This window comes from Chinchilla lanigera, unplaced genomic scaffold (genome assembly GCF_000276665.1).
Source record: "Chinchilla lanigera isolate Chin_1 unplaced genomic scaffold, ChiLan1.0 scaffold00050, whole genome shotgun sequence".
NCBI classification, from domain to species: domain Eukaryota; kingdom Metazoa; phylum Chordata; class Mammalia; order Rodentia; family Chinchillidae; genus Chinchilla; species Chinchilla lanigera.
Window position 1 is genome coordinate 1,391,787 of NW_004955451.1, and position 13,010 is coordinate 1,404,796.

At 46.2% G+C, this 13,010-nt stretch overlaps 1 protein-coding gene across 8 annotated transcripts in view; it reads left to right on the top strand.

Moving 5' to 3' along the window:
* Positions 1-6: 6 nt before the first annotated feature.
* Myo19 (myosin XIX) overlaps positions 7-13,010 on the top strand; it is a 44,722-nt gene continuing 31,718 nt past the window's right edge. For 4 of the 8 annotated variants that reach the window (XM_013519330.1, XM_013519335.1, XM_013519337.1 and 1 more), the window contains exons 1-6: positions 7-193; positions 1,806-1,894; positions 2,518-2,660; positions 6,371-6,509; positions 6,869-7,017; positions 8,734-8,847. In XM_013519330.1, the coding sequence (XP_013374784.1) occupies positions 2,649-2,660; positions 6,371-6,509; positions 6,869-7,017; positions 8,734-8,847 (414 nt within the window). In that variant the 5' untranslated portion in view covers positions 7-193; positions 1,806-1,894; positions 2,518-2,648. Of the gene's footprint in view, positions 194-858; positions 972-1,009; positions 1,725-1,805; positions 1,895-2,517; positions 2,661-6,370; positions 6,510-6,868; positions 7,018-8,733; positions 8,848-13,010 lie in introns of those variants that run through there. The other 4 variants (XM_005393959.2, XM_013519333.1, XM_013519331.1 and 1 more) reach the window with 4 other exon arrangements.

Sequence of the window (13,010 nt, forward strand, 5' to 3'; positions counted from 1 at the left end):
CGGGGAGGAGCCGGCCGGCCCCGCCGCTTAGCCCGAGCTGCCGCCGGACGGGTTCGACCCGGTCCCGGCTCTCGCTCCGCCCGGCTCGCCCCCGCCTCTCTTCCCTCCACCGAGTCTTCACCCTGCCTCGCGCGGCTAGCCCGCCGTTCAGTCGGCGGGGTCTGCACGCTCGGCAGCTCGGGGCGTGGGACGGGTGAGTGCCACCCCAGCCCAAATCCGAAGCCCCTCACGGCCCCTAAGGGGCGGGAAAGCCCGTTGGCCCCGCAGCTTTAAGGTAGAAAGGGGCACCTCCCTTTTCCTCCCTAAATCGCCCTAGCCCTTTCCTTCTTCCATTTCCGTTTCGCCCCGCCCTTGTCCCAAGTGAAAGTTGCCCTGCTCTCCCCAAGAACAAGGACCTTTCACGGTCGTCCTTCACCTTTCCACCTTGCCAGCAGAGAGCAGCCCAGGATGGGAGGGGTCTCGGCTGGCAGACTGGACCTGAGCGCCTGCTCCTTTCCGGGCCCTAGCCAGTGACCGGGGAGGAGGATGCTGGTCCTGCGAGGCATCCGGGAAGCCTTGCGCTTGGGTCGTGTCCACCCTGCCTAGAGGACAGACATACTGTCCCCGTGCCAGGTGCTTCTGGAGCGGCATCCTGCCCCAGGCACCGCGGGCAGGCCGCCCGGACCAGGAGTCGCGATTCCCGCCAGGAACCTAGGGCGGGGCCGGCTGCGCTCCCAGGACCCCTACCCAGGTCTCTCCTGCGTCTGCCCCGCAAGCCTTGAAAGAAACTGAAGCCGGGAGGAGGAGGTGGTGATCAGGTTGCCACCTGCCTAGACTCAAGAGTTGCACCTATTCATTACTCCCTTCTGCCCACTTCAGTCACACCCTTTTTCACAAAGTCTTGGTAACCGCGAACACGGAGCGGGAACTGGGCGAACTAGAGAAAACCGCTCTGCGCTGACTTGATTCCAGCTTGGAGCTGATACTGCATGGTAAAAACCAATTTTGCAAGTTTGAGACAACTTAGCCCCCGTGAGGTCTGGATGTTTTTTATTATTCCATTTGCAAATGAAGAAAAGTAATAAGGGTTGGAGAGCTCTTGTGATCTGTAAAGGGGTGTGAGCTTTGAGTTCTAACCCCCTCATCTTGTGCTGCCCCAATGGACTTACCTAGATAAACCACCAGTTGAGGGAGATTTGTTCTGGTTGAGTCTCCCTGGACCTCTGCATGACTGTCTCTTGGATAGGGTAGTGTCAGTGTCCAGAGTGAAGGTGTTTAATACGGTCCTGATACCTTTTTCTGTATAAGTTGTCCTTTTCCTAGTTTCCATGGAAGTCCCTATCCTTAGCTTCTTTAAAAGCCTAGGTGTATTCAGAGCGTTAAAAAGGCTGTGTTAGGGTTACAGGTGTGCCTCATTCTCATCCCTCCTTGCTGCTGGAAGGTGTTGAGGCCTGGGATCTCCCAAGTCTGAAGGTCAGCATCCTTCAAAGACTTGGATCAGCTCACCCAACAACAAACACCCTCCATCTCCGATGGACCCCCTCATCTCACCTCCTTGAAGTTGACACTAGATCCATCCACCTGATTAGATCCCCACATGGAATAGCAACCCTTAGTTGTAGTGCTAATGCATTTCGTCCTGAGGGAATATTCAGATTTGCACTGTGTATGGTGCTTTCAAACCATGACCTTCCTGACCTTCACAATCGCTTTGTGAATTATGTTTAATGATCCCCATTTTCAAGGTGAGTTGGAGGTAGGTGATACGGCTTACCCAAGGTCACACACCCAGTAAGTGGCTGAACTATGATTTCTCTCTCATACAGCTTTTCTGTTGTATGAGGAGCTGACTCCAGCCTCTTCTCTGTATCCAGCTAACTGTACTGAAATAGGACATTTCCATCCAGTGGAAAAGGTAGGATGTGAGGCTCTCAGTCTCCTGTCTTTAACCTCCACGGCATACTGACCCAGAAGATTTGCAGCCCCATCTAACCCTAAAATTAAAACTGGCCCTGAGGTTTTTTGTTTGTTTGGATTTGTTTTTTCGTTGTTGGTTTGTTTGCTTTTTTTTTTTTTTTTTTTTTTTTTTTTTTTTTTTTTTTTTTTTTTTTTGGTACCAGGAATTGAACTCAGGACCTTGCACTTGCCAGACAGGTGCTTGTGCCGCTGAGCTATATCCCCCGCCCCTGGTTTGATTTTTGAGACAAGATCTCACTGTGAAAACCAGGCTAGCCTTGAACTCTTGGTGATCTTCCTGCCTCAGTCTTTCAAGTGCTGGGATTACAGGCATGCCCACCACACCCTGCCCAGAGCTTTTACTGCAAAGAAAACTTCAAAAAGTAGCCCAGGGGATCTCTGGAGGCTCTCATCAAAGTTTCCCCTGTTCCATAATTATCGGGGAAAAGGACAGACTCTCACTCTTCGCCCAAGCCTGTCCTAGTTCTTATTTTGGTTCTGCTCAGTGGGAGGAGTAGCAATGAGTCACCCTGGAGAAGTCCTCACCTGTGTGTGGCCCTTGTCTTCTGTCTCCTTCCACAGGCTCTAGGATGACTCGTCTGAGACTCCAGACCTGAGCACTTCGCTGGAGCTATACCAATGGCCCTATGACCAAGTGGATAGCACTCCTTGGGCCTGGGACCCAGAACCCTGGCTGATCACACTGAAGCAGGATGCTCCATCAGGTGAGATGTCAACATTATATAACCCAGGCCCTCAAGCACTTGAAGCACCTTCCCATCTTTCACGTGCCTGAGTGAAGTTTCTGCTGCTCTTACTTGAGGGGACAGGAAAGACCCCTTAAAGGTCTTTCTTCTGTTCTCCCTTGAGGTAATCACCTCAGTGCTCTTGAGATCTAATTTGAATCTCTCCTGTTGTGGTTTTTAGTGCTTTTCCTTGGGAGGGATAAGATGGGATAGGCAAAGGAATCCTTAGTTCACTTTGTTGACTTTACAGAGAGGGAGTCTTGAGCAATGTCTCTAGCAGCCTATTGTTGAGGCACAGTGGAAGCTGAGGATATCCCAGATTGTTCTTTGAAGCTGAGCCTTAAAGAATAAGAAGGAGTTAGTCAAGTGGAAAAGAATAATAAGCAGCTGCTGGGGATTTAGCTCAGTGGCACAGCGCCTGCCTGGCAAGCGCAAGGTCGTGAGTTCGATTCCCGGTACCGGAAAAAAAAAAAAGAAGAAGAAGCAGTTAAGGTAAAGAGATCAGCCTCTGCAAAAGTGTAGGAGAAGATGACATATGTAAATTACAGAAGGGTTCTGATGAATGGATCACAGGGTGCATGAAACCTGCCTTTACTCCAGGCTTCTGCCTCTCTGAAAAGACTGCTGTCATCCCCCAGCCTGTAGGGCTCCAAATCCTCCTAAGTATTGCCTGGCACTGGGCTGAGGCACATATTTTACAGTGTAGTGGAGTCCTGGGTCAGCAGGACAGCCAGGTGTGGGGCTGGCCAGCATGAAAGGACTCATGGTAGATACTGCTGCTTGACCTTCCTACCATTGGGTTCAGGAAACAGGCTGAAAGGCTGGAGAAAAACAGACTTTTGTATTTATTTTTAAACATTTTTCTTCCTAAAAATAGTCATGTTTACCATAACCATGCTATCAACTCCCCTGTGTTGAGCCCTTGTTGTGTAGTAGGCTCATATGTAGTTTTGTTTAATCCACACAGCATTCCCACGAGGAATGTACAGTGTTATACACTAGACAGTGCTATGTCTATGTCATATGTCCCCATCCTAGAGGGATGAAACGATCAGAGAAGCTAAATGACTTATTCAAGGTCATATTTATTATCAGAAATTTGGAAAATAAAGATAAGCAAAAGCAGTATTAAAATTATTCATAATCATACTACCCAGAAATAAACAAAATTTTAGAGAATGTCCTAACTTTTTTCCCTTCAATATATATTTTAAGAACATAAGTTATACTTTTTTTGTAACCTATATCCATTGTATAGATGTACCCTGATTTAAGCAGTCTACTATTTGGACACTGTAGCTTTCGATTCTTTTTTTTTTAAGACAGGGTCTCGCTTTGTAGTTCAGGCTGACCTTGAACTCACTGTGTAGTCCAGGCTGGCCTCAAACTCATGGTAATCCTCCTGCCTCAGCCTCCCAGGTGCTGGGATTACAGACGTGTACTACCACGCCTGGAGTTTTCCATTCTTTTCCAATTATAAATGGTTTTATATGCAGACATTGCTTTGCATAAATCATCTTTGAGAAGCAGAATTGCAGGCTTGCCTGTTAGACATGCACAGTTTTAAAGCCCTGGCTATAATGTTGACTAATAAGAGGAGCCGCTTCTACTGGTAGAAGAATAATAGCTAACTTCTTTTGTCACATTCCAGATGCCTTTCTAAACCCCCAGGTGTGTGTGTGTGTGTGTGTGTGTGTGTGTGTGTGTGTGTGTATAGCTGGGATTGAACCCAGGGCCTTAGCACTGAGCTGTACCTCCAGCCCTTTTTACTGTATATTGTTGTGAGGCAGGGGCTCACTGAGTTACCCAGACTGGGCTCAGACTTGTAATTCTTCTACCTCAGCTTCCCAGCGTGCTATGATTAGTGTACCACACCTGGTTTCTAAACCTTTCATGTGCTTGTTATTATCTGTGAGGTCGGTATAATCACCATTCCCATTTCGCAGAGGAGAAAAATTTAAGGCACAAATAGTTTTTAAAACTTACGTAAGATTATACAACTAGTAAGTGGTGGTATCAGGGTTCGAACCCAGACGATTTAGCTTTCAAATCCAGGCTCTTGGCCATTATATTCAGCTGCCTCTGGTTAGATCAGAGCTGATCATGAATTGTAGTTGGATTAGTGGGTTTTTTCTTTTCACTAGAACAGAGGGGTTCACTGTGCTGACTGTGGCAGTTACCCTACAGGGCAAGAGCCTACGGTGTGTATGATAGTAGGTCCAAAGTTCAGAGAACAGGCGATATTTTTGGAAGAAACTCATCACTGAGCCTCCTCAGATGAAATTTGCCTCTTTAGTATGTTTCTCTGAGGAATTTAAAGTTTGAGTGCTCCTTAGAAACATACGTGTCATATCACAGCCTTCATACTTCAAAAGCAGGTTTTGAGCTGAATGTAACGGCACACATCTGTAATCCTAGCCCCCTGGGAAGATGAGGGAAGCGAATTGCAAGTTCAAGTCCTACCCAGGCAATTCAGTGACTTGGTGAGACCCTGCTTCAGAATAAATAAAAAGCACCAGGGTGTTATGGCTTGTGTCTAGATGGCCCGACAAAGCCTCTTACAGTCACAGTGGGGCTTTTCAGAGGTGGCTGGATCTAGAGTGCGTGATGCTGGGAGTGATTTATGGCGCCATGCTGGGATTAAGGATCTCCCGCCCTGGGTTTCAGATAAAATATAAAAGACTGCAAGAGAGCTGCTATTGTCGCAGCTTGTTGCTTGCTGCTTCTGTGCTACTTAGCTGCTTTGCTGCCTTCTATCTGCCATGGACTTTTTCTCCTCTGTGAGCCCTCTCTGCGATCTGCCACCCTATCTTGCAGCCAGCCAACTATGAACTGAAACCTCTACAAACTGTGAGCCAAATAAACCTTTCTTCAGCCTTCAGTATTGAATATTTTGTCTCAGGAAGAAGAACGCTAACTAAAACACTGGGATATAGCTTAGGGTGAAGGCTCTGGCTTCAGTCCTCCCCACAAAAAATGAAGGAGGAGTTTGTTCACCTTAGTTCTTGTTCTTGACCTCTTACAGTCTTCTGAACCAGACAGCCACTCTGTAGACCTGAGGCAGCAGAACCTGTTCGTTAGCCTGGCTGAATTAAAGCCCTGAGAGTCAGGTGATGAAAGCATGGGACTGCTTCTCTGGGAAGGTACAGCTGTTTCGCACTGCTAGCTGAATTGTCTCTTTTAAACAAGGCCTAAGGGCTGGGGATTTAGCTCAGCAGCACAGCACCTGCCTGGCAAGCACAAGGTCATGAGTTCGATTCCCGGTACCAGGAAATAAATAAATAAACAAGGCCTGTCTCTTGATTCCTTTCTTTTGCCATACTTACTAGCAGTAAGACTGGTAGTTTGGAAGCTGACTGAGCTGGAGCTCTTGGCAGAGGAGACAGCAGAGCGTTTATTGAATACTTACTGTATGCAAGGCCCTGACTAAATGCTTCATATGTTTCTTCTTCTAAGTAGCCCTGTGAGTTAGATTTGTGATCCTTTGTTTACAAAAAATAACGAAGGCTGACACACAGAGAGTTGATGATTTACCCACGCTCACAGGGCTAATAAGTGGTAGAAGTGAAAGAACCTGACTATATTCCGATCCCAGAGGGCTGCCCTGTCTCCTCTACAGGCCCTCGACTTCATTAGATGCCAGCTGAGTTGAGTCTCAGTCCCCATGGCTTTCATGTTGTTCCCTGCAGGTGAATGACCACAGCTTGGGCTCTGGTGGCCAAAGCAGGGCATCCCTCAGAGAAGACCTGCAGGAGTTCCTGGGCAGGGAGACCCCACTGCACCAGCTGGATGACCTGACCAAGGTGAATCCTGTGACACTGGAGACAGGTATGGACCTCCCTCTCCTCTGGAGGGCTGTCTCCGAGAGAGTGGCAGTGCGACAGGGTGTCCAGCATGGCTTTCCCAGAGCAGACCATGCCTGGTGAGACTCCTGACCTCGGGCCAGATGCATACTCTAGACCTCAGTCCCAAGGAGCCTGGCAGCTGTACCTTGACTCCCCAGGGCAGGCTTTGCTCTGGATTTGGGACTCATCTTAATTAGATCTTGTATCTGCTCATCAGGGAACTGCTGGGATCTAGTGGCACTTGGCTAATTACAGAGCAGGGGCTGTTGGGTGGATGTTTGTCTCTGTGTGTGGTTTTGTCTGTATTGGAACCAGACTTTGCTAAAGGCATCTCTGCCTCAGTTCTTAGGTGCCTACAGGCCCGGTACATGGCAGACGTGTTCTATACCAATGCTGGCTGCACTCTGGTAGCTTTGAACCCCTTTAAGCCGGTCCCTCAGCTCTATACACTGGAGCTGATGAGAGAGTACCATGCTGCATCTGAACTCCAGGTAAGGCTCACCTGTTTCCTCTGCCTCTCAGCTCCCTGGGCTCCCACAAACCTCCACTGCCATCCTTACCCATCTATTCACCAGCCATGTAATCATTCAAACCCCGCTAGTATGACAGCTCCACCAAACAGGAGCTCTCAAAAATTTGGACACAAAGAAATAAATGACTACGGGCCTGACATGGTAGTGCACACATGTAATCCCAGCACTCAGGAGTCTGAGACAGAAAGATCATTGAGTTTGAGACCAACTTGGGCTACATAGTAGGTCTAAGGCCACCCTGTACTACGTCGCAAGACCCTGTCTCAAAAAAAATAAAAAAAGAAAGAAAAAAATGTGGTTGCAGGTCAGAAAGTACAGAGTAGGGGATGGATATTTATTTAACTAAACTGAATGAATACTTATTTAACAACCAAGATAGGCATAGAGCAAAGGATTTTTTTTCTTAATTATGGATTTATTAGGAAAGAATTTACAAAGATATATTTGTACACCTAATAGACTACCTTTTCAGAGAAGAATAAAATTATGTGCAAAAGGGATTGCCCTAGAAAATTCAGCCCATGTTCCTCTCTACTGAGAAGAATAAATTATTCTTCTACTGAGAAGAGAATGCATCATTTGGGGGATGAGAGGTGGGCAGTGCTGGTGCAGGCAGGGAATGCGCTTGCTGTTAAAGTGCTGATGTGCTCAGGGAGAGGCAAGAGCAAACTTGCTGGAGGAGGGAGGCTTCAGGAGAAAGGCAGCAGGTGAGGGTAGGAGGAAGAGAGAGCGAGGCCATCTGGATAGGATCTGAAGCACCACAGCAGACAGGGAATCCACAGCTGCTTCATCCAGGCAGAGGTGCAACTGTAAACGGGGCCCTCTGGGGCAATGATTACTCTGGGAGTTGGTTCCGGAAGGTGAGGTAGAAGGAACAGTGGGAAGTTTTGTACCACTCCAGGTGAGAGGTGTCCCAGGGAAGGGCAGATGGAAAGGGCATCTCTGACACCATCCTGATGGATGCTTGCTCCCTCAGGAGGCAGTGAGTAATCATTGCTGGCTGGGCCAGCGAGGCGTGGTGCAGGTAACCTGACCCTCTACAAGTTCACACCTGAGCAGGTGTCCACGTGGGATCCAGAGAAGTCTCCTGAAAGCCTCGTGTCTGCCCTGCCCCTCAAATCAAAAGCCAGGTCATGGCACTGTTTCCCCAGTGCCCAGCCTGATGCCCAACACGCTGAGGCCAATCAGTAACTGTTAAGGAAAGGAAAACAGTGGCTTTGGAATTCAAATGACTTGGAAGTACTTATTTGCTAAGTCGTGTTGGAAGGTTATTAACTCTTCAGATACCTCATCGATAAATAAGGTTAGCTATCCAACTAATACACAGACTTCTTAGTAACTTGTAAGAATGTTTTTGGGGGACTGCAAAATATAACAGCAGAATATATAAAATAATAACTGCAAAATATATAAAATAATAAGCAGCAGAATAAGAGTATTAAACCAAGATAAGACAGGAGCATAGATTAATGTTATAGATTGCTCGAGGCCAGCACTGCATCCAAGCTGAGAAAAGATGAATGAAAGCACTGTAGGAGTCCCTCCGTGGGCCCCAACACTGTTCCTTCCAGGAGATTTTCCTGGGGGAAGTCTCCCCATCTCAGCCACCATTGTATCGACCTCTCCTGTAGACGAACTTTCTCTTGCACTTCATTTTATCCCTTGATGTTGCAGAAACTGAAGCCCCACATCTTCACTGTAGCTGAACAGACCTACAGGAATGTCAAGAGCCTGATACACCCCGTCAACCAGTCCATTGTGGTCAGTGGAGAGAGTGGTGCTGGAAAGGTAAGAGGGCCGGTTTTTTACCCTTCACCCTGGAGCTGGCTGGGTCGGCAGAGGGACAGAGGCCATTTCTCGTGGTGTCGCTTGCTGCCTAGTCATTCACAGACAGACTAGTGGAGGCAGGATGTCCATGCTCCATGGCTGGGCAAGCACTGGGCCAGAAGTCAAGAGATAGTTCCAGTGCAGGCTCTGCCACCAGCTCTGCTGCTGCCCTGGGGGAGACACTTTCCCTCTGAGCCTTCACTTTCTCAGAGGTCTCAGCCAGCACAGGAACCACTGGAAGCAAATATCAGTTGTTGGGGATTTCAGCTAACGGTTCAGAGTACTTCCAAAAAGTACTTAGCCTCTGTGACCTCATTTGTCTCACTTGTAAAATGGACAGGAGAAGCAGACCAGTGCCTGACTCATGGAGCTTCTGTGAGAGTTGAACAAGCAACATAAAGCACTTGGTGGCATGGCTGGCACATGGCAGTGCTCCTCCAAAAGGAGCTGTGGCTTCTGGGGGAGTTTATTGCAACAGCCCCTTTGGACCCTCTGGGTTGCCCATGGTAATAAGAGGACTGCACTGGGCCAGCTGTAGTGGGAAGCCAGAAGCTCCTGGTGTGGCTGCGTGGCCTCAGGGATGGCAGAAACAGTGAGACAGACTGTTGCACAAGGATAAAGCAATTGTTGCACCGCTGGTCAGAGTGGGCCTTGCCTCCTGCTTGCCGAGCCTCACCCAGCTGCCTCCCACTTGCCACAGCACTTTTTCTGGGGATTTTCAAGGAGATTCTTTGCCCCCTCTGCCTCCTCCTCTCATGTGTGAGAGAATTGCGGGACCCTGAGCACCTGCTTGGTTCTGGCCTGTGGGATCAGGATTGGAAGTTCACGGGGAGAAGCAGAGATGAGAAAGGCAGCATCTAGCTTTCATAGTCTCTTAGTCACCCAGTGGGGAAACAAATGAAGACAGTAAGTTGCATGGATGAGGGCTTGGGTGAGGAAAGGGCCTTCAAAAGCAAGGTCTCCAGTGAAGTAGCTCCTGCCTGGCTCCTGGATAAAAGCTCACTGTCCTCCAGAATTGTTCTGGGTAACTGAGGCATAACTTGGTTCAAGACTCATGCAGCCAGAGCCCAGTAGCCCTGTCTATTGTGGCTGGTATAATTTCAAATTTTATTTATTTATTTGTTTGTTTGTTTTTGAGACCTTGTCTCACTATGCAGTTCAGGCTGGCCTTGAATTCACACTGAACTCACAGTGTGACCCACATTGACCTCACACTCATGGTGATCTTCCTGTCTCAGCCTCCCAAGTGCTGGATTACAGGTGTACGCCACCATGCCTGGCCTGAAAATTTTTTAACAGTAATGTAGTTCCACAGTTCAAAAAAATATCAAGCAATACTACAGGCCTTAAATACTACGAAGAATAAAAAAAAAACCTGCCTCATGTCTCTCAACCCTGTTCCTGTCTATAGCAGCAGCTCCTTTCATATTATATGTGTGTGTGTGTGTGTGTGTGTGTGTGTGTTTATTTTATTGGGACATTTTCGATATACATACATAATGATAACATTCATCATAGGGAGTTTGTACATGATATATCATGCTGGCTTTTTCTCCATTCCCCTCCTTATTTACCAAAGCTTTGTTTCCATTTTTCTTCTTCTTTTTTTTATTTTTGAGACAGAGTCTCATGTAGTTCAGGCTGGCCTTGAACTCACTGCATAGCCCACACTGGCCTCAAACTCACAGTGGTGCTCTACCCTCAGCCTCCAAAGTGCTAGAATTATAAGTGCTGGAATTATAAGCACCACACTGGGCTTCTATTTTTTTCTTCCTATTCTTTTTTTTTTGTCCCTTCTTTCCTTACCCCCCTCCCCCCTTGTTCCCCTTCACATTTGAGCATTTTATTCCCTTTTCCCAATATCTGTTGTACGTTTCAGTCCTTACTTATGTTCTCAGGTAATCATACCAGAAAAATAATGTATTTAAATATGTGTGTCCAATTTATTTCACTTAAGAGTATGCTTTCATGCCAGGGATATAGCTCAGTGAAACGGGTACCTGCCTGGCAAGCATAAGGTCCTCAGTTTGATTCCCAGTACCCCCAGCCAAAAAAAAAGAATAGTCTTGAGGTCATCCGTTCAGCTAGAAATGGCTCAAGCTTATCCTTCCTTATGGGAGAGTAGTACTCCATTGTATAAAAAAACCACGTCTTCTTTATCCATTCACTAGTTGATGTGGATCTGTGCTGTTTTCAGATTTAGCTATTACAGACTGTGCCTCTGTACACATGTATATGCACCGGGCATGGTGGTGGTCCTACCTGTTCTGTCTTCCAGCAGACTTAGTGTTTCTGTTTGGACACTCAGAACTTTGTTCCATTTCAATTTTAGTTTAGTTCATGATGAAAGTTATGGGTCTAGTTTTAATCTTCAGCATGTGGAAAGCCAGTTTTTCCAGCACCATTTATTAAAGAGGCTATCTTTCTTCCAGTAAAGGTGTTTAGCTCCTTTATCAAAGATAATGTAGGGCCAGGGATAGGTATAGCTCAGGGGCACAAGTGCCTGCCTGGCAAGCACAAGGTCCTGCATTCAATTCCCAGTACCAAAAACAAAAACCTAATAGAAAGATAATGTAGCTGAGTATGTTTGGAGTTGTTTCTGCATCTTAATCTGTCAGGCCTGGTTTTTTGCCACTACCATGCTATATCACAGTAGCTTTGTAGTATAATTTCAAGTCAGGGATTGTGATGCCCCTTGTCTTGCCTTTGTTGCCCAGAATTACTTTTGCTATTCTAGATCTCTTCTTCCAAGTGAATTTCAAGATTGTTCTCTCTAATTCTGTGAGATATGCTGTTGAAATTTTGATCCGGATTGCTCTATGACAGTTTTGGAAGTATGGGCATTTTCATTATATTGGTTCTTCCTACCCAAGAACAAGGGATAGCTTTCCATTTTCTGATATCCTCTAAATCTCCTTTTTCATAGTACTATTGTTTTCATTGTAAAGGTCTTTTATTTCATTCAATAGATTGATTCCTAGGTATTTATTTTTTTTGGATGCTTTTGTGAAAGGTGTTTCCCTGATTTCTCTCTTAGTGAGTTTCTTATTTGTGTACAGGAATGCTATTGATTTTTTTTTTTTTTAGGGGTGGTACCAGGAATCAAACTCAGAATCTTACACTTGCCACACAGGCACAGTGCCACTGAGCTGTATCTCTGGCCCAGGAATGCTACTGATTTTTTTTTTTTTTTTTTGTATCTTGATATATCACTTAATTTGGTTGTTAACTCTAGGGAGCTTTTTTTGGTCTTTTTGAGGCAGAGTCTCACTATGCAGTTCAGGCTGGCCTTGAACTCACTTTGTTGCTCAGGCTGGTCTCAAACTCACGAGGATCCTTCTGCCTCAGCCTCCCAAGTACTGGGATTACAGGCATGCGCCACCATGCCCAGCAGTTGTGCTACTGATTTTTGACTGTTGACTTTGTATCTACCTATGGTACAGAATTTGGTTACTAAATCTAGAAGTCTTGGGGCTGGGAATTTAGCTCAGCGACATAGTGCGTGCCTAGCGAGCGCGAGGTTGTGAGTTCGATTCCCGGTACCGGGAAAAACAAAAAACAAAAAATAAAAAAGTAGAAGTCTTCTAGTGGAGGTTTTGGGGTCTTCTATGTAGAGTACTATGTCATCTACAAATAATGATAATTTAACTTTTTCCTTTCCTATTCTTATTTCTTTTATTTCTTTCTCTTGTCTAATTGCTCTGGCTAATGTTTTCAGAGTTATGTTGCATAGGAGTGGTGACAGTGAATGTTCTTGTCTTGTTCCTGATTTGTTTATTTTTTATTGGTACATTTTAGATATACATAATGGTCATATGCATGTAGGGAGTTTATACCCATACATGATGTATTTTGATCCTGATTTTAGAGTGAAAGCTTTCAGGTTTTGTCCATTTATTTACTTAGTTAGTTAGTTAGTTAGTATTTGAGGCAGGGTCTCACTATGTACCCCAGGCTGGCCTTGAACTTGTGGTGGTCCTCCTGCCTCAGCCTCCTGAGTGCTGGTGTTACAGTCATGTTCCACCACACCTGGTAGTTTTTTGTCCATTTAGAATGATGTTAAATGTTGTTTTGTCATAGATGCCTTTGATCAGATTGAGATGTAGACTATCTATTCCAGTTTT